The 19,543-nt window shown below is 43.6% G+C and overlaps 1 protein-coding gene across 1 annotated transcript in view; it reads right to left on the bottom strand.

The window, feature by feature from the left end:
• Positions 1–19,543, bottom strand: part of GAREM (GRB2 associated, regulator of MAPK1) — a gene marked incomplete at its 5' end in the record, with an annotated part of 68,451 nt that overhangs the window by 8,547 nt on the left and 40,361 nt on the right. Inside the window, 2 exons of the mRNA XM_008937429.1 lie at positions 874–2,046; positions 9,874–10,004. Coding sequence (XP_008935677.1) covers positions 874–2,046; positions 9,874–10,004 — 1,304 coding nt within the window. The remainder of the gene's footprint in view (positions 1–873; positions 2,047–9,873; positions 10,005–19,543) is intronic.

Raw genomic sequence — 19,543 nt, 5'->3', positions numbered from 1 at the left:
GTAGGGGAAGTTTTCTTTTTCCCTTCATGTTTTTCAGAAAGTAACATTTAGGAATATGTTAAGAGACCATCTAATGGTTGGATTTTCCACCTGGTTCATGTAAGTTCTTGTTTATAAAACATATTTGTATTTTTGCTTCTGAAGTCTCCAGAATATTTCAGATTTGGGGAAGTTATTTCTGCCATGAGTTTTCACCAGAAACATGTTCTGTTTAAAACTGAGTCTTCTACAAGACCCATCTATCAGCTCTGCAAAGCTCTTGTTAAACATGTTTTCTTTCATTAAGTAGTACAGAGTGATTCATTCAGGTCTAGTTTGATAAAGTTTCCTTGAGGTCAATGATACCCAATATTCTTCAAAATCTGCCACAGATTTGTAATGAAGAAGACAATCTCTCATTAACACACACTTAAAACCTATCAAAAATTCTAGCTGCCCTCACTGTCAGGGCCTGTTAACTGAAGATGCACACGCTAAGGTGGTTTGAGGCAGTGGTCCAAGCAGTGTCATGTCCCACACACACTTTGGCCGCAGAAAATATGAAAAACCACAGAGGCCACATGGAGAGGTGATGTGAAAATGCAGTGAAGGAAGTGACCTGGCAATTCTTACACCTTGTTTGTGGGGGCAAAAACCCACAATAAATATAATCTGAAAGAATCAGTATTAAGCTACTGGATCAGTTATATTAAACATACTCTGGTGATTTTTAGGCCACGACTTACTCTTGGTAGGAAACTAGCTGAAGTTGCACATCTCAAAGTCCCACCATTTTCTTGCCCTCCCTGTGTCTCCTTCCCTAAAAAAATCCCTCCAAAACACTTCGCCAGCTAAAAAAAGAGAAAGGAATCAGCATAAATAACCCTGACTTACCGCTTCTGATTTGGGAGGCACTGGAGGTGGAGGTAGGGAGACATCTGAAGACTTTGTGGGCGCCCCGACAGCGGCGGGAAGAGACGCGGTGCCACCCTTCGCTCGGAAGGATCCCCTGTAGCCCTCACACTTGTTCTTCTCGCTCAGCGAGCGGGTGAGAGGCTGCTCAGGGGCCTTCCCACACCCTTGGTCCAACCACAGCTCTTCGTAAGGAAGCTCCGGCTTCGCCGGCAGGAACAGGGACTCTTCGGCGACCTCGGGGAAGAGGTAGTCGCTGGTGCTGTCTCCAGCCTCCTGGTACTGCAGGGCGTCGTGGGAGAAGAGGGCCCACTCGGCGCCCAGGTCGCGGCAGCCGTGCAGGTTCACCTCGCTGTTCCCGTGCAGGTTGTTGCCGTAGACGCAGACGGAGAGGCGGTGGAAGGACTGGGTCAGCTCGTCCCGCGCGTAGCTGAGGGAGTTGGGCACGTGGCCGTGCCCGGGGCAGCGGCTCTTCTTGGGGCTCTTGCACTCCTCGTTCCAGTCGGCCTTCACGTCCCGCACGGCGCGGGAATACTCGTCTATGTCAAACTGCTCCTGGCAGACATTAAACCAGTGCTGGATGAGGGCCTCGTGCCACAGCTCCCCCTTCACCAGGCTGTCGGGCAGGGTGAACTTGGGCAGCGCCAAGTGCAAGGGGAAGTGCATGGGGATGATCTTGTTGCCACGAAGCACGCAGCAAACCACCACGGTCTTGGTCTGAATGTTGACGAACTTGTACCTGTGCCCCTCGCGGATGAAGTGGAGGTCGTAGGGGTTCCTGGGGGTGGGGCTGGGCACCGTCACGTTGACGGGCAGCCTGGTTTTCTCCACGATATTGCGAATCGTGTGCTCACCCTCTTGCATCTGCACCTCCAGCGGGCTGCGGGTGCTAAACTTGCCCTTACACTGGAAAGGAAGACTGATGCTTTCGTTGGTCCTATGGTTCATGCAGATGAGGCAGGGCATTTTGCCCCTGCCTAGCTTGCTGATGGAATTAAGCTTCCCAATTTTTTTGAAGATGGTGTTGAGCCGTGACTTCTCCTTGGAAGATTTTGCGTAAAGGATTTCGGCTTGCCCCATTAAAGTGAGCTCATCCCCAGTGCTAAGGGTAATGTTGTAAACCTCAGTGTCCTCATTGCATTCACCCGAAGCCACCTGCAATATAATAATAAAAAAAATTAGGTTTTCCCCCCACTGAAAATAATAGTTCAAATCGTATCAAATCTATTGAGACTGAACTTAAAAGACTTATAAACCTCAGTGTCCTCATTGCATTCACCAGAAGCCACCTGCAAAATAATAATAAAAAAATTAGGTTTTCTCCCACTGAAAATAATAGTTCAAATCATATCAAATCTATTGAGACTGAACTTACAAGACTTACGTATTAAGAGAAACTAAACTAACTTTATTGGAACAGCTGAGTAGCCAAGTGCAAGGTGTTTAATCTGAAGCTTGGCCAAGTAAGCTTTTTTTAATCCTTCTGCACATTCCTGCATCTTACTTGAGGGGGAAACAGCCACATGACAGTGCCAAAGACACCAAAACAAACCAAACAATTTTTTAAAGAAAGGAGAAATCCACATATCCCAGCAATTCAAACAGCCACTTGCATCATACAGCTAGGACAGAGTGTGTCTGGATTCCCTTGGGTAGCTTTTTCCTGCCCCCTTGTTTTTGCTGTTTGCTAAAACTTATTTGCCAGGCTCTTGAGGGAAGCAAACTTCTTTCATCATCTTCATCTCCCTGAGGAGCAGGAAAAGTGATCTCATCATTATGGATGGAGCATATCCCTTTGATATAATCTCTTCCAGGCTAGGGGAAATGACAGATGACATCTATTCCCTGAAGAAGTCAAGAATATTGGTCTATCCTAGATGCTTAACTCCCCCTCTGCTTTGCTCGCCTAGCCATAGACTTCCTTCCTCATTTTTTGATCATAATTGCAATTTAAGAGATTAAACAACATATGTACAGCCATGTGTGTGCTCTTCTAGTATGGAAAGAAAAAAAAAAAAAAAAGGCAAACCAGATGTCCAAGGCTCATTTGCTCCTGAAGTTATTTCCTTAAGACTGGAATAAGTCTTTAGAGACAGGATTGCTCTGTTTTGTATTTGAGTGGTTTCATGGGAAAAGCCCTTTCCAGGGACCTAAGAGAACACACCCAGCTCTTCCTCAGCTGCAGCAGACACCTGCTCATAGAGGAAGGTGCATCAGATAAACTCTACTGGCCTGTTCCAGAGCACTTTAGAAATATTGGACATACTAAACCAACTGTAAATGAAAACATATGCTAATTGCATGTTCCTTCCTCACCTCTGCAACCCCCAAGGGCTTCACCTCCAAGGAGCTGTGTGAAGCTCAAATTCCACGCTTCAAACTGGGGTATCACCACACACACACCACAGGCACTGCGTGAAATCAAGGCTGCAATCCCAAGCAGTTAACAACTGAGAGGTGCTGTGAATAACTCTCCTTGTGAGATGTGATTCACTTGTCTCTGTAAAGTTGTGATTGTTTTCTGCAAGCCTCTCAGAGCAGAGGCACAGGCAGCTCAGCTGAGGTGTGCCACCAGAGCACTTCAGGCTCGGGGCTTCCGGAGGGGAAGTCGTTCAAGCCCTGAATTATCTAAACAAACACTAATTGGTCTAATCCAGGAAACTACGAGGACTTTATGGCACATAATACTCGTTCAGAGTTCACACTGCTGGCCAGGCAGCCCTGTGAAGCATGGAGACAGAAGGGCAGCACTTGGGTTTGGGCTGAGAACGCCGGCGTGACGCTCGTTGCTGGTTTCTCCTCAAAACCATCACAGAGCCACGGCCACGTAGCCCTGCCTGCCTTTGGTGGAGCTGTAAGGATTGAAGACACCCTACCCACCCCTTCTCCTTCTTAGAGGGCATGCTCTGTAAGAATATCAGCTCCCAGCATTGATGGGTCCCCACAAATGGCTTCTCTGGCCAACACGAGCCAGGTATTTTAACTGGTTTCAGGTTTTTCTGGCTTCCTGCAGGACACTGGCTGGAGTGAGGGAGGTGTCACAACCTACAGCTAGGGGAGCTCCTGCTTGGCCAACTCGCAGCTCCCTGGTGATTCACAAACAAACAAGCTGCTCTAGAAGGAAGCTGTGGGTCAGATGTGAAACCACAGAGGTAACTAACTGGCTGAGCTTCACAACGAAGGTCTCACAAAGCAGCTGCTTATTAACGGCATTCATTTCAACCAGCCAAATAGCAAATGGACTTCTAGATTCACCAGGCATGTTTAAAGAGAGAAGTATTCTCAATTAAAAAATACCTGGCAAACGTTTTTTTAATTTTTTTTTTTTTTTTAATATAGTCACAGGAGAGTAACAGGTGAAATAAGGCTGAATTTACCATGCTGGAACAAAAGAAAAATCATGTCATCGTTCTGAGAAAAACACTGTTCTGCACTCTTCCTTTTGGACAAAAATGGAAGGGATCAGCTGCTGTCCAAAATGTCCACAGGTATCTCTAAGGCTTTGTTCCCCACCTTATAGAACTAAATGATCTTTACTTTGTCCTTGTAGCAATGACCTATGAAAATCAAACCTGCTCTATCTTACTCAAACATTTCACTTTATCAATGGTCACAAAACTTACAGAAATGTCAACAAAGGGTCAGGGACTTTAGCACAGGACATCAGGTAAGACTTGTAGAATCCTCCTGGTTGGGCAGGACTCCCAGAGTCATCTAGTCCCTCCTGGTCCCCAAAGGAGGTGTAGTTATGGCAGGCTGCTCAGGGGAACGGCCAGTTAAAGTTTTAGTTTCTCCAGAGACAGAGAATCTGCATCTTCTCTGGGCAGCCCTATCTGTATTCAACCACCTTCATAATAAATATTACTTTTTTCTTATATTGGAGCAGAATTCTCATGTTCCATCTCATGCCTGTTATCTTTTGTCTTCCCTCTGGGCACTCTCAGATGAGTCTCTGTGTTCTTGATAGGTAGGTATTAGGTAGATGTAGGTATGCACAGCACAGAGACCCCCTCTCAGCCCCCCCAAGGCTGAACAAACCCCATTGTCCCTGCCTCCTCCTACACAATTTGCTACAGCCCCCTGACCATCCTGGTGTACTGGACTCGCTCCCACATGTCAAAGTCTTCCTTGTGTTAGTGGCTTATTGGAAAAAAAGCTGTTTCCAAAACTGGACCTAATACTCAGCTGTAGCCCCACAAGTGGTGAGTGGTGGGGAATAATCAGCATCCTTGACTTGCTGCTACATCACTCTCTCAGCCTGACCTGCTGTTGGCTGCCTTTGCCAAACCACTACTGCTGTCTACCAGGTACCCTTCCCACTTCTTCCACAGAGCCACTTCCTAACTCATCAGCCTGTTGCAGGGCTCACAGCATCCCAGGTGCTAGCCCCACTTGCCTTTGGTGAACATCACAGAGCCCCCAGTGGCTCACGAATCAGTCAGGCACAGCAGCTCCTCAGAAGAGATTTGATTCATGCCAAGGGGTATGCCTGAAGACAACCTGATCTGGGAGAAAGTGCTTATCAGACTCAGCTCCCTCTACCCTCTAAGCTTCCAGCTGACCTAACAGGATTTGCACCTGTAAGCACTTCTATGCCCTTTGACACCCCTGTCGAGAGCATGCCCTGTGCACCCTCTGCTTCCCACCAGGAAAGCCCTGGCAGGGTGTAGCAGGGTGTTCCAGACCCTTGGAACTGCCAGGGGCACCTCCCAGACCATGCAGGTGACACGTCCCAACACTGGCATATTGTGGAGGGAAGAGAGCAGCACATTGTCTCAGCAGAGCAGCAGAGTTAAAGTACTCCAGCAGACAGACTGAGGCAGAAATGCAGGTGACACGTCCCAACACTGGCATATCGTGGAGGGAAGAGCAGCACACTGTCTCAGCAGAGCACCAGAGTTCAGGTAGTCCAGCAGACAGACTGATGCAGAAATAATGATACTTTTATGGCACACTGCTAGGAATATCCTCATAATTCTGGAAAACAGAAGGCAGAAAGCACCTGAGAAGCCTTCAATCAGCTGCACAACACCCAGGAGGGCTGACTCTGGTCCCACTCTGCCCTGTGCTGTCAGCTCACTCTGCTCCTGCTCTGCCCACACTTGGGAGCACTCTGAAACAACTGCTTCCCCAAACACGTTTATTTTGGTGGTGACTCTCTCTTTTACACATTATAACGATGAAGCTTTAGGCATCATAACAATGACTCCTGCAGTTTTACCTCTCCCTTGCCTCTCTTTTGTCCTTCCCAGCCAGTTTTCCCTTTCTGTTAATAGCTGAGAATAATCAGTGCTCCCAGCTCTGTGGAAGAGGTTGTCACACTAGAAATCACTAGTAGATACTCCAACTGAACAACTCCTAATGCAGAGGACCTCAGAACCAAAACCTGCTCCACCTCCCTACTGCCAGATGTTGCTCCACACAAACCACTCACTACTGGTGCCAGGATGCTCACCAGAAATGTCACTGGTTTGCAGACATCTTCTCAAACACATGGCCAAACAGCACTGGGTTAAGTCACTACAGTGTTATAAATTTTAAGACTCCTGCAATTCAAGAACAGTTCAGAAGCCAGTTAATTCTACTGCAGAAGACAGGCATCAGGAAAGTGATGAATGATTTAGGAAACACGTCCTTTTGGAAAAGCTTAAGTATATTTTTCCTTTTGCTTAAGGAAAGCTTAGCTCAGAAAAATAGATTTTGATAACACCTGAGTCAATACCCTGTCTTGGAATCCAACTGTTCTAATTTGTCATAGTTTGAAACAGAAATCTTCAATCACTTGGACACATATGAACTCCTCACAAAAATGATTTGTGGCTTCATATCACTTGTTATAATTAGAGTAATGCAAGCATTGCATTTACAGTTAGGATTTCTTTTGGTAGAGCTCTTTATAACTGTGAGGTCTCTGACTCCTAGTTACTGCATAATAGTTTTTGCTATTAAAACCAAAGGACTGATCAGAGCACTTAATACATTTTACAGGTCCCCAATAATGAATGCAAATTATTTTATTATAAAACAATTTTTTCAGAAGAGCTATTTGCAGAAAAAAAGCAACTTCTTCATAGAGGATTAAATTCAGTAAGAGAGCATCCCACATTTATTTTTTAAATGTCTATCTCCCAAGATAATCAGCAAGTACAACTCTTCATGTTGGTAAATGTGTTTCCCTCCCAGCTAAGAGGGACTTTGCCTTGACTACTCCATTAAAAGCTTGCTTCAATGTTGTTTAAGGGTGTCTCAAACGTACCAAAGTGTCCAAAAATTGACTCTAAGTGTGACAGGTAATACCACAGAGCTCTAACATTAAATATCTCTTCACAAGACCAGCACACAAAGCCACTGTGGAGCAATGGTGTTCACCTATAAGGCTGGCATCAAACCAGAAGGTGATGAGGGAACTGAGTTCGTTCTTTATTAAAATAAATACATTAAATTTTGCTTATTTATTAATTTAATGAATAGATTTATCATTATTTTATAATTTATATTTATTTTATGAAATAAAGAAAAAGATTTGTTAAATCTAAATATTGATTCTTGAATCCTTGAGCACCAGTTCTCAAGATGAAGTACTAATGAGTTGCCTGCAAATCCGCAGCCAAAACCTGTGCCTACTGATTTCAAGAAAGTCACTAGTGGATCATTTAAAAGTGCCTGTGTAGGTGACAGTGTTATATTAAATATGTGCTTTTTTGGAAACTTGGGGCCAGGTTATCAGAGCCAACACGACTGCAACTAAATCAGGAAATCAATTTTGTCAGGAGAAAAGTGTTCTCCTGGAAGATTTGAAGGGTTCTACAACACTAAGTGGGCTGTTTATTAGTGTAGGAATTCATGGCTAGCCCACTGCCCAATCTATCAGGCAACATTGCTGCTTTTTAAGAGAACTTTTTGTGAATTTCCCTTGGTGTGCTGTGGGGTTTTTGTTCCCAGCTTTGTTTTTAAGTTTCAATGCTTCCTGGATATTTGTACAGACTGCCATCTGTATGGGACTGCAGGAACCTGCTGCTCTTGGTTCAGCAAAACCTAGGGCCTGGGAGTAGCTTTTCTTCCTAACACAAAGAATTGTTCCAGAATGGTCCATGAGAGACTCAAGCATTTGGAATAAGTAAGAACTCCAAGACCTCAGAGTTCCTCATCACCTTAAATGCTTCAACTGGTATTTTAGACTTTTTTTTTTCCCTTTTTCTATCAGATTAGCTCCCTTCCAATACAGCCTTATGAATTTAAACAGGCACACTGCTTTGGACAGAAATCAACTGTATTTATTTAGTATTCCTCCCTTTGCTCTCATCACTTTGACAGAATCTCCCCTACATCAAAATTTTAGCGTAAATAATTCTCTTGCATGTAAAGGGTTATTAAACTCTTTAATAAATCCTGTTAAGTTCATTTATTTTTTGGAAGATGCTAACCTTGGAACAGACTTCTATGAAACTGGAAAAACTGCCAAGAGAAATACTGCCAAGATAACTGTGTAACTAGGTTAAACCTGGATTAATATTACTGTTATTTACATTAAGGAGTATCACCATAATACCTTTTAAAAATGGATTTGATATTCAACAGTAAGCTATTCTTATTTCTCAGTTTGCTAAATATGGCAAAGCATTTTAAGAACACTCATATTAGACTCAAGATACAACATTTTCCATTTAAACAAGCCTACAGAGGAATATTTTTCTCTTTATAAAATCACAGCTGTACATTTTATTGTGCCCCTGTATTAATCTGGTCATTGAACAACTGAGAAATAATGACACAGCACTGGATGAGGGTACTAGTCCCAATGTAAGTCTGGTTTTCCTGGGTAGAAATGAAGTTTTCTTGTTGCCTTGATTTGCCAAACCATGTCCTAAACACACAAAAGTGTTCCAGCTTTCTCATGTAGCCTTTATTCATGCTTTCTATGTTCAGGTTAATGGAGAGCATAAATGAAAACAACCTACTTGTCTTGAAAGACGTGAGTCTGTGTCACTAAATGAATTAACTGATGAACTCTTGCACTTGGAGCAGTCCTCAGCAATCCTGTTTTGCACCTATAAAAACTGCAGAGTAGCTGCTGTCCCCAAACTCTAGCAGTGCAAGAATGAGACAAATCCATTAGAAGGCTTTTCAGCAAATCTCACCTCGCTACACACAGGAGCAGGAAACTCCACACTGGCTTTGCACCAGCAATATCAATCAGCTTCCCCTGTGGGGTACAGGATGTGGATCTGCAGAATCCCTCAGCTCTAGGATGCTCTTCTACCAGTCTTAGGGGGTGCATCATCTGAAGGAAACCAGACAAGCCCAGAGCCCACTCTGCTCTGTTGGCACAGCTGCCCTACCTTGTGCAGCATCACACAGAAGCAGGGCAAGGAAGAGCAAGTTCTGTCTTCACTGTTTCATGCCACTGCACTAGAGTGTGTTTGGTACTGGCAAACCCTCTTACACTCGTGGGATTGCTGACCCTTTGATGAGCTCACACATCCAGAGAACAAGTGTGTCTTGGTGGTTTTTTTGTTTTGTTTTGTTGTATTCACAATGCTATTGAGCTGCAGTAATTTGGAGACAAGCAACCTCACCATTTCACTCGATGTGCTCTCTGAGAATCAGGCTTTCTGGACAGGGACCTGAGCAGCTGCTGCTGAGCAGAGAGTAAAATTGAGACTGCTGCTGGGGGAGGAGAATGGGGGCAACAAACAACAGTTGTTTAAAATCTGGCAGGAGCAACCTAATTAGACGAATTATTGGACGTATCATCAGGACTGGTCCCCAAAGTGCCATAGCACCAGAGAGCCCTTAGAGGACGTGTTGATTTGAGACTATAAAAATGATCCCAAGGAGCACCATCACTAAATGCAGAACGCTAAGGGCTCGTTTGTCTCCAGAATCACACTTCCCACACAGCACTGCTGCTCACTTGCCATGTATATAAAGGTTGTAACAGTTAATCATGTAGACAGGGATAAATATTTATTCAGGGACTACCTTAACGTTGAATGTTATTTCCTCCATGACGTAAACTCGTTCAGGAAATGCTTTAGCCACCTCCTCCACACTGTTAAAATACTGCACTGGCTCCTTAATATCTCGGTCTTGTTCCAGAAGCTTAAACTGCCCTGAAAACAGATGATAAACAGAAGAGTTGTAAGATATTTATATTGGACAACTGTCACTGTGGCAACTGCTGGCTCAACCTCTTCATCCTCTTGCTCGGTCAGTTTTTCCAGTTATTAGCAGCCAAACAAGAAGAGGAAAGATTGCAGAGGGTCTCCTGAACCTGCCACAAAAGACACCCAGTTTCACCAGGTCAGAATGAGAAGAACATGTGGGAGCCCAAGTTAAATTAAAAAGATTCTTTTATCACATGCTCTCTAGAAATAGTAAATAACCACAGAGGCGTTTGTGTGCTTGATTTGGTGAAATAGTATCTGTACAGATAGCATTTTTTTAGCCCTTAATATTAAAAGTTTTATAGTAGGAAAACACACTCATTACTATAAAGCCCCAAAACAATAAACATCAGGAGTTGGGTTTTGTTTTTACCGTCATCAAATAGCTATTAAAAAATGCTAGACTGAAATCCTTTTCCTCTTTAGGCTTCCCTAGGACTGGGGCAGCACCTAACTTTCCTTAATCATAAACCAAGCCTTTTGACAACTAGCATAAGAAATTAAATCATACACATTTAAAATCCTTTTGAAGGTGGTCGCCTTCAGAAGAGCATTAGAAAGAATTGTTTCTTGCTGACTTTACCTCCTCCCACAAAAACCTTGGCTGCTTCCTAAGCCTTGGAAAAGGCAAGAACTCCCTCAGAGGCAGCTGCCACGGGCCCACAAAAACCTTGGCTGCTTCCTAAGCCTTGGAAAAGGCAAGAACTCCCTCAGAGGCAGCAGCTGCCACGGGCAGGCCTGCCAGGGACAGACAGACATCAACCACCTCTGGGCACTACAGACACATTTGCTGCTTATGTGTTTGAAACATAAAATAACCAGAGCAACCTCCCCAAATTTAGAAACATTAACTATTACTAAGTTAAAGGCTGGTCTCAGGAAGACTTGACGTAAGAAACAACTCCAGAAAATGAGTAAAAGGTTGAGTAAAATCAATGGTTTGTGCACCTCCTGCAAATCACATTTTAAAATCAGCAATGCACGCAGCCACTGGGTTATTGTTCCTGAACAGTGCTCAGCTCAATATTTTCCACCTACAGGAATATTTTCCCACTCCTTCAGCATTTTTTTGCACAACACCCCTGCCCCTGCACACCCCAACAAGACCAAGGGGCTCGTGTCCTCCAGCCAACCCCAGCACGCTGCTGACAGAGGCACACTCTTGAATCAGTGTGCTCATGTATGTGGCTGTGAGCCTAAACACCACCTTATATGACAGAAAACTTCCTTTCATTCCCTTCCACATGTTTTGTCTTTCTAAACTGACCACAGCAACTTTGAAGAATTATCAGGAGGGTAACTAGAGGTGCTGGTACTTACCACTGCAGCACTGTATTTTGGAAATGTTTAACAACCTTCACCACGCTTCAAAAAACAGTTTCCATGAAGTTTTCCTAACTTCATACCTGCTTCAGGACACAGTTTTTTGAAGTTCAACCAAGACAATTCATGTCCTCAAAGACCAGCAGTGGTGTAGAAGGAGCAGCACCTTTGATCTGACCTGCTGAAGCTGTTCCTGCAGTGTACTACAGCAATGTAGCTGACTATGGGAATGGTTCCTCCAGGCCACACCAAAGGTCTCTCCCCCTCAAGCAGCATTCTGCCTCAGGCAGGAAAAAATGACTGTCATGTAAGGACTTTAAGCACAATTAGCAACACCACCCAGAGTGTCCCCCACACCTCTAGTAGGAACTCATAGCTCAAGGATGCCCAGAGCAGAGAAGAGGCATCTTTAGGCTTAGTAGCTCCACAAGTTTTCTTCCCTCTAAATCTGTTAGTTGAAGGTATCTAGAATATTCATTGTAGACACACTCTCTCTATCTTGACAATTTCTGGCAACTGTTTCTTCCACGGACTTTACAGTATCTCCAGGATTAACAGTAAAAGTTTTAGGAGTGACACAGCTACTCCTGGCAGACACTGTGAACAACAACAGGAAACCTTACAGAGGGCAAGCATTTGGAAAAGCACTTCACAAACTCAACAGAAAGGTCAAGGTGAATTTCTCAAGCCCCTTTTGGTGCAAAGCAGTAGAGGGACCAGGCAGCAGGCACCTCTGGGCTCAGAGAATCAGGACAATTAGCAGGGAGGTGCTCAATTAGCTGATGCTGGAAAGCATGTTGCGACTGATGCCTGGGGCTTGGAAAAAGAGAGATGAAGACAGGAGAACTATGGTGTTTAATCCTCAGCCTGCCCTGCCACACAGACCATGCAAGTCCTGGTTTCAGGATTTCCCCACTGGCCACAGCCCAGCCAAGGAGAAGATGCATTCCCAGCTCCAAGTGTCCTTCCCCTGCAGGTACCCCACTCTCCTGCAAAGCAAATTCAGGAGTGGGGGGAGCTGAGTGAGGTCAGCCCTCCTCCTAGGAGGAATTGGGACAGGCCAGGACATCATGCAGCAGGAGCAGCAACTACATACAAGTTGCACCAGGGAGCACCTGCCAGCACAGAAAAACTGCTACTCTAGAGCCAACGACTGTATTTCACAGGCAGTCAGTAAGGGCAAGATGTCCTCAGGTTTTACAGAAGCTGTCTCAGCATGTTCATTCACCATGGGCTGACCCAAGGCTGTTGCTCCCCCCTGCTCCTTTCTCAGTTGCTGTCCTCTGTTACTGACAGCTGCCTGGATGCAACCCCAACTGATTGCCCAATTTGGGATCCAGGGGTCTGATCTGCAGGATTCCCAGCTGTGGTTTCTACCTGAGGCAAGCTGTGATTACAATTTATAATGACATTTCATACTTTAAGTTCCCTGAAGAAGAAAAAACCTCCAAAACCACAGCAAGTTTGAGTCACCTCAGAGAGATCTAAATCCAGGGGGGTTACTTCTGGTTTGACACTCTGCCCTGAAGTACAGAACCCAGATGAATGTGATACTTCATGGAATCTACATATTTTTTTTTGAAACTGTGAGACATTGAGTGATAACATGTTGCTAGTTCAGAAAGAAATTGGCAACTCCAGAGCAGGGATTGAGCTGGGCACAGTAACAAAGCACGAATTCACATGAACAAGGAAAAAAACCACTGAATAATACTACATTATATGAACAATACTCATCCAGCACTTTGAATGAGACAGTGGTCTTTAATTCTAGGTTCTCTAGTTACTGTTTGGAAGCATAATACTACTACTTTACTGTGACTGCTGTGTATTTAACAATAGATAGTCTGATGGCATGAAAAGGCCAGTTACCCACTGCCATCCAAACTTCTACAAAATCATCCCAAATTCCTCAGCACAGAACAAATGCTTTAGGCTGTATGCAGCGAGGAGCAGGGTCTGTTATCTATTGTAGAATTACACATGTTCTTGGGGTGAAAAAAAAAAGTCAGCTGGAGCTTTGCTTCAGTACAAAGAGATGCTCAGAACCATCTAAGCTGCTGCCTGTGCCATCCTCCCCTTCAGCTGAGCTGCACAAACACGAAGCTGTCTGTGCCTCCACTGCCAAGAACCAGCAGTTCATGAGGAGGTTGACCAGAGGGGGCACAGGCAGATCCCAAAAAAAAAAAAGTAAAAAGTATGCTGTGCATGGAAGCTGGCAGAGCTGGATGTTAAAATGCTTCTTCTTTGGAGAAAATGGTTTATCACTCGAGATTTTCTAAAATTTAAGTATTTTTAAAAATTATTTCCTCCTTGAGAAAGGCAGACTTCTTTATTGGAAGGAGAGGAAGAGCTGAGGAGGGGCCTGCAGTACACATTTGAGCCAGATGTCAAGTAACTAAATGAGGAAGGAGACAGTTTCTTACAATGTTTCTCCTTGGTCTCTCTTCGGGTTGCCATAAAAAAGACAGCAAGGCTGAAATACAAGTTAAATGGACATAAGTCTGGCTTGACTTAAAGTGCAATTTTATTATACTTCATAAGAGGCACAATTTCATCAGGAGACTTCATAAAACTGCCAGCCAGCTAAAAAAAAAAATATCAGGAGGCAATTTAACTGTGGTGTTAATAGGGTGTTTAACAAAAAATTAAAGAAAACCTAAAGCTAAACCTTTACTTTTACAGAAGTTCACCCCTCTCTGTCTCACCAGCACTTTAAGAATAATGAAATGTATCTCTAGTATATCAGGGAAGGTTCAGGAAGATGAGAGATTTGTAATACCTACACACTCCACTGAGCAGGTGTGGTGACTCCCTTTGCAGCCAAATGCAAGGGAGTAATGAACAACTGCTGCAAGCTTTATATCTCTATCTTTCAGTCTGGCCTCTGGCAGGAACAGTATTGGAACAGTTCCATTCTAGTATATCTATTATCTCTGCAGATTATGAATTCTTATTTCCTTGTGAAGGTACTTACAGCAAAGACATTAAATCCACTACAGCTGGGAATGAGTCTGGAGAGTTAAAAAGGCAGAGAAGGACTTAAACCAAGGCTTATCCTCCAGGATATGGAGGCATTTACTGAAACCCAGCAGGAGCACCATGATCAGTCCATCTTATTTCTTGCCAGAAGTTGGCCCTGCAACATCTGCAAGCAGAGGCATTAACCAGCCCTTTTGGGTTGCTTCTGCTGTTTCCACAGGTTAGGTTCTTCCAGGCTTATCTATGTTCACCACCCTAATCCACCAGGTTATTTCTGTAATGCAAGATCCCCTGTTTTTTTTGCAGCAAGTTACCCCTCAGTACCAAACAGTCCAATCATTTGAAACAGTCCAGAATGTTTCCAAGCCTAAAACATTCATTTTTTACTGTGTCTGCATTTGGAGTCCTAATTATGGCAAGGGTTCACAGACCTAAAAAACAGTCAAGTTTTCATTGATATAAAAGGATAAAAACACACATATATGCTCTTATACTCAAAAAAAAAAAACCCCAAACCCACCCAAATATGAAAAAAAGAAATTCTGTACAGAAAAAAGAAAAAAGGGAAAAAGAAAAGTAGCTGCACATCATCAGTAGGAAACGTGGAAGGTCACTGAAACATCAGCTCAGCTGGGTTAGCTGTTAAATGTTGCTTCAAGGAGGCAGGAGTCGTATTGTCTTTGCAGCTTTGATTGTTTAGTCAGTCTCCCAGCTCTCCACGTGAGGCTGTATGCAGAGCCCAGCGCCTCTCAAGAATGTGCAGACAGCACAGCAGGGTGGCAAAAGTACTGCAGAGGTTTATGTTTCATATTATTTTGGTGACTGCTGACTGCATTTCACTATTCCAAAGAACAGCAGAGCCGACTCAAAAAGAAAAGACTCTCCACCTAGCACCATTTTGGAAAAAGACAATTTCTGTCCATGTTTTTCAGCATTCTTGGGCATCAAACTGATAGGAAATAACTTTTGTTTCCCTCCCCCAAAAGATGAACCTTGATATAACTGGGCCAAGTTGAAGAGTATGAGCCTGAAGCATAAATAAGACATAAAAACAGAGGGCACAGAGAGGTGGCTTGCCAAATACCAGTGAGGATGCAGTTGTATGCACTGGCAAGTACACTTCAGCACACCCAGTTCTTAGGTGACCTGTACAGTCTTCAGCTGACACTGTACACAACAGCCCCCAGCGCCTGATGCAGGAATGAATTAGTCTCAGTGGGGTACAATGGAAGGAAATCACAGTTTATGGTCTCCCTTGTCACCCCATCAACTAGAGCATATGGTAGAGCCATTCTGTCCCTACCTAACCCTTAGACAAGGCAGTCAGTCAAGAGTGAGCATGGCAAACCAAAGAGCAGAAATGCAGTTACAGAACACTCTTCACCAGCAGGAGCAGAGGGTCCACCAATGAACCAGCATGGAGAGGACATCAAAAAATGAACCACCTGCTCCATCACCTCTGCTGTGCTATGAATGTCTTTGTTTAGTTTCCTATTGTAGCCTGCTGAAGGCATACAGGAAACTACTGAAGTTTGGAGAAGACCCTAACCCTTAGACAAGGCAGTCAGTCAAGAGTGAGCATGGCAAACCAAAGAGCAGAAATGCAGTTACAGAACACTCTTCACCAGCAGGAGCAGAGGGTCCACCAATGAACCAGCATGGAGAGGACCTCAAAAAGTGAACCACCTGCTCCATCACCTCTGCTGTGCTATGAATAAGAATGTCTTTGGTTAGTTTCCTATTGTAGCCTGCTGAAAGCATACAGGAAACTACTGAAGTTTGGAGAAGACAGCAGGAAAATACACAGCCAGTCTTAGGCACACAGCTACCCAGGGATAATGACTGGGCCACAAATTAGGAAAAACTCCAACTGAATCTTACAGTATAATTGCTGTGAAATAGCTATTAGATGGAGTCTGAAATACTGCTGATGGTTTTTAAGAGCTACCTGTCAGTATTTTTTCTTGAGAGGCAGGAGAGAGGCAAAGACAATGACCTCCTGTGTCCCTATCTATACCCAATCTTCTGGAAATTTTGGGAATGTATCAAAAAAACAGATGAAACATGAACTGCAGACATATCTAAGTAAACATAATACAAGTAGAATCCATCAAGTGTACTGGAACTAACTGGTGGCACTGCAGAACAGAGGGCAAGGCACAAAGGCACATTCAGTCTGTAGAGATTGTGCAACACTTGACGGGGAAGGAGCCCTTCAGAATGAATAGTTTTACTTCTCAGAAGTCTTAGGAAGATTTTGAAGTCTTAAATGCCTTTATTCCTCTGTGTTGCATCCACGGCACAAACCCCCATTCAACCAAGAGAGAATGAGTCAGGCATCACAACCTGGTGAGACATGTTGAAGCAGAGCATCAGCACGCTGACACATCTCCTGTGAAAACTCAGAGACACCGTTGGGGAGATCAAGGAAGGGAATCCAGCCACGTTTCCCACACAGCAATGCAATCCTTGCCAATCAGAGCCTCGAATCCCATGCTGGCAAAGCAAAGGGGACACGTTCTCTTCTCTCTTATCTTATGACTCTTAATTAGCATAACAAAAAAAAATGATTCTGTTGGCAGCATAATAAAAAAGATCAGTTCAAATGGTGACTGATGATAGCCTAAAGCAGATTTAACATATATGGCATGAGAGGGAATTTTAGGTTACAGATGATGTAAAAAGACAGACAGGGAAAACAAGCCTAACCTCTAACCTTTGTTTCTTAAGCTATTATCATCACAAATACAAGATTACCACAATGAAATGTTCCATTTGATAGGGTCACATGTTTGAGTGTCTGGACTGCAGGTTAACTAGATTTAACTTACTCACTGGCTTATCATCAATCTATCTTGTGATTAACATCATTCTGTTCCTTTCCCATATGCTGCCAACGGACACCAAGAATTTTCCCTTGGCAGCATTTTGGTTCACTTGCTCAAGTGACCACGCAGGGGACCCAGATGACTACTGCATGGTCTGACTTTCCTGATTATTATTAACAAAAACTGATGCTAGGTTCCTGTTGGACAGTAAGAGTATAAAGACATGCACGTGAAGATGGCATGCTCTCCTGGTGAGGATCAGAGCTCTAGCAAGTACTGCTATCCTCTCCCTGTGAACAGCTGGAGAAGAAAATGAGGTAGAACCAAAGGTGAAAAAGTCCACGGCAGCAGTTCTTGCTGTGCTCTGAATCACTTGTCTTACTAAGCAAATATATTTCTTTTATTTATACACTAACACTGGTTCAGGGCTAAAAAAAAAAAATCCTAGAGGAGTGGAAACCCAGCTTAGATGTGTCAAGGCAAACTGAAGATCAAACTTTGCACTGGATGGCAGACAAGTCCCTCAACAGAACCTTACATTGTTCAGCCTTGGTGGATTGCCTGATTTTAGCAAAAGACATCCCATACATTTAAAATTAAGAAGCAGCACAGACTTAATCTGCCTTTGGATCTATTAACTAGGTGATCTCCTCCCAAATCATCAGCATACACTTGTCCCAAGATGTGCATACATTAAAAGAACAGGGTTGTCTGCAACAAATTAACATTTAATTAAAGCACGGGAGAAAGTTGAGATGAGAGTAACAGAATAAACTGCTGGTTAACATTTGAAATTAGTATTACCAGTTGCAAGTAGGCTCAGACAGACCCTATTAGAATATCTGTTAAAGGATAGCCCAGAGTGCTGGGATTTCACCACAGCTTCAAACAACTCTGTCTTTACACCATGGGTTCCCTCACCTCATTAACACTGATTTCAGTACAAACTATAAATGTGTAAGACTTTCTCTTTACTGCAGAAAGAGCAAAATCTCATTTCTTATCAAAACAAAACTTGTGACCATTATTTGAAAACAACACAGGACCACGAATTTGTTGCATTTGGGCTGATGCCCCCTCCAGCAATGGAGCAGTTGAAGTCATGCAGGTTATGAGCTACAAGTACCAAATGAGTACAGAAACCCAACTCCATCCCTCCCTTCTTCAGCAGATGCCTCCTCACAGGAAATCCATGCAGGAAGAAACATTTCTTCCCTTTCACTCTCCTCATTTGGGTTGCTAAACTTCAGTTTTTTGTGTAACTGAAGTGCCCATGAAATAAACTGGATTATTTTCTAATGGCAGTAATATTTCAGGACCTGAATCCAGTGCAATTCCAGTTGAACAGCTTCTTCTAATTCCTCTGTCTAAATTTATTCAAAAAGGTGAAGAGAATTTTTGTACTTACAAGTATTTTAATCATAGTATTTTAAACTCTCTGTACTTACAGAGAGTAGCTCTATGTCATCACTGGATGGAAGTAAATGATGATAGTTATTTGAGGTTAGGGTAAAAGCCAGATACCATTGAAAAAAGAAAACCTGTTCACCAGTGGCAACAGAGAAATCTTACACTGACAGATGAAAGAGGCTTCGTTCTTAGAGGAATGGCTGAGCTTGGAGAGAGGGCTAATCACTCTAGGGGATCAAAATTTGCTGGCAATGAAAAAGGAAAACTCTTGCAATTTAGAAACTTGCAGGTTTCAACATCTGTGCTGGGCCTGTTCTGGATCATACTACTTCACATTGCTGATTAAAAAACTGCAGAGAGCTGCAATTATCGGGAGGAATTTCAAGTGTGCAGAAGGTCATACCATGGACTGGTCATAACATGGGCTGCAGAGGTTCTAACCACAGATGGCTCGTGGATTTATACCAGACAACTTTTTGGATTTGGTAGCCATGCCTTAAAAAATAAATTTGACAGAACGAAAGCAGCTTTTCCAAAAAACTTCATACACACTCTTCTATTTCTTGGCAAGTCAAAGCTTTTGCTAAAACAACAGCAGCCAACTACTGAGCTTAATCTTTAACTTCACCTTGCTGAGTAACATTTTTTATTGATTTTATTTTGCAAAAGCTTCAAAGCCCACAACCTCTACAGCTCAAGCTCCCAGTGTTTCTGCCAGAGTGCAAAGACACTTTCTTCAGCCCTAAACCCACCACCCTTTGTGCTTCCTGCTCTTTTGCTGACAGACCTTTTCCTCCTGCTACTCCCACTTGAACGTCCCCAGCTCCCTGGCCTGACTTTAGCACCATTCATTGCTTTCTTGCTTGCTGAGCAGCCTTTTGTGCCTCCCAGGTTCTGACCCTGTGCTCAGTGGGCCCCAGCAGGAGTGTGGGACGGTGAGTA

This window comes from Merops nubicus, unplaced genomic scaffold, assembly GCF_000691845.1.
Source record: "Merops nubicus isolate BGI_N331 unplaced genomic scaffold, ASM69184v1 scaffold9993, whole genome shotgun sequence".
NCBI lineage: Eukaryota > Metazoa > Chordata > Aves > Coraciiformes > Meropidae > Merops > Merops nubicus.
The sequence above is the reverse complement of the archived record's forward strand: the minus strand, read 5'-3'. Positions and strand labels throughout refer to the sequence as shown.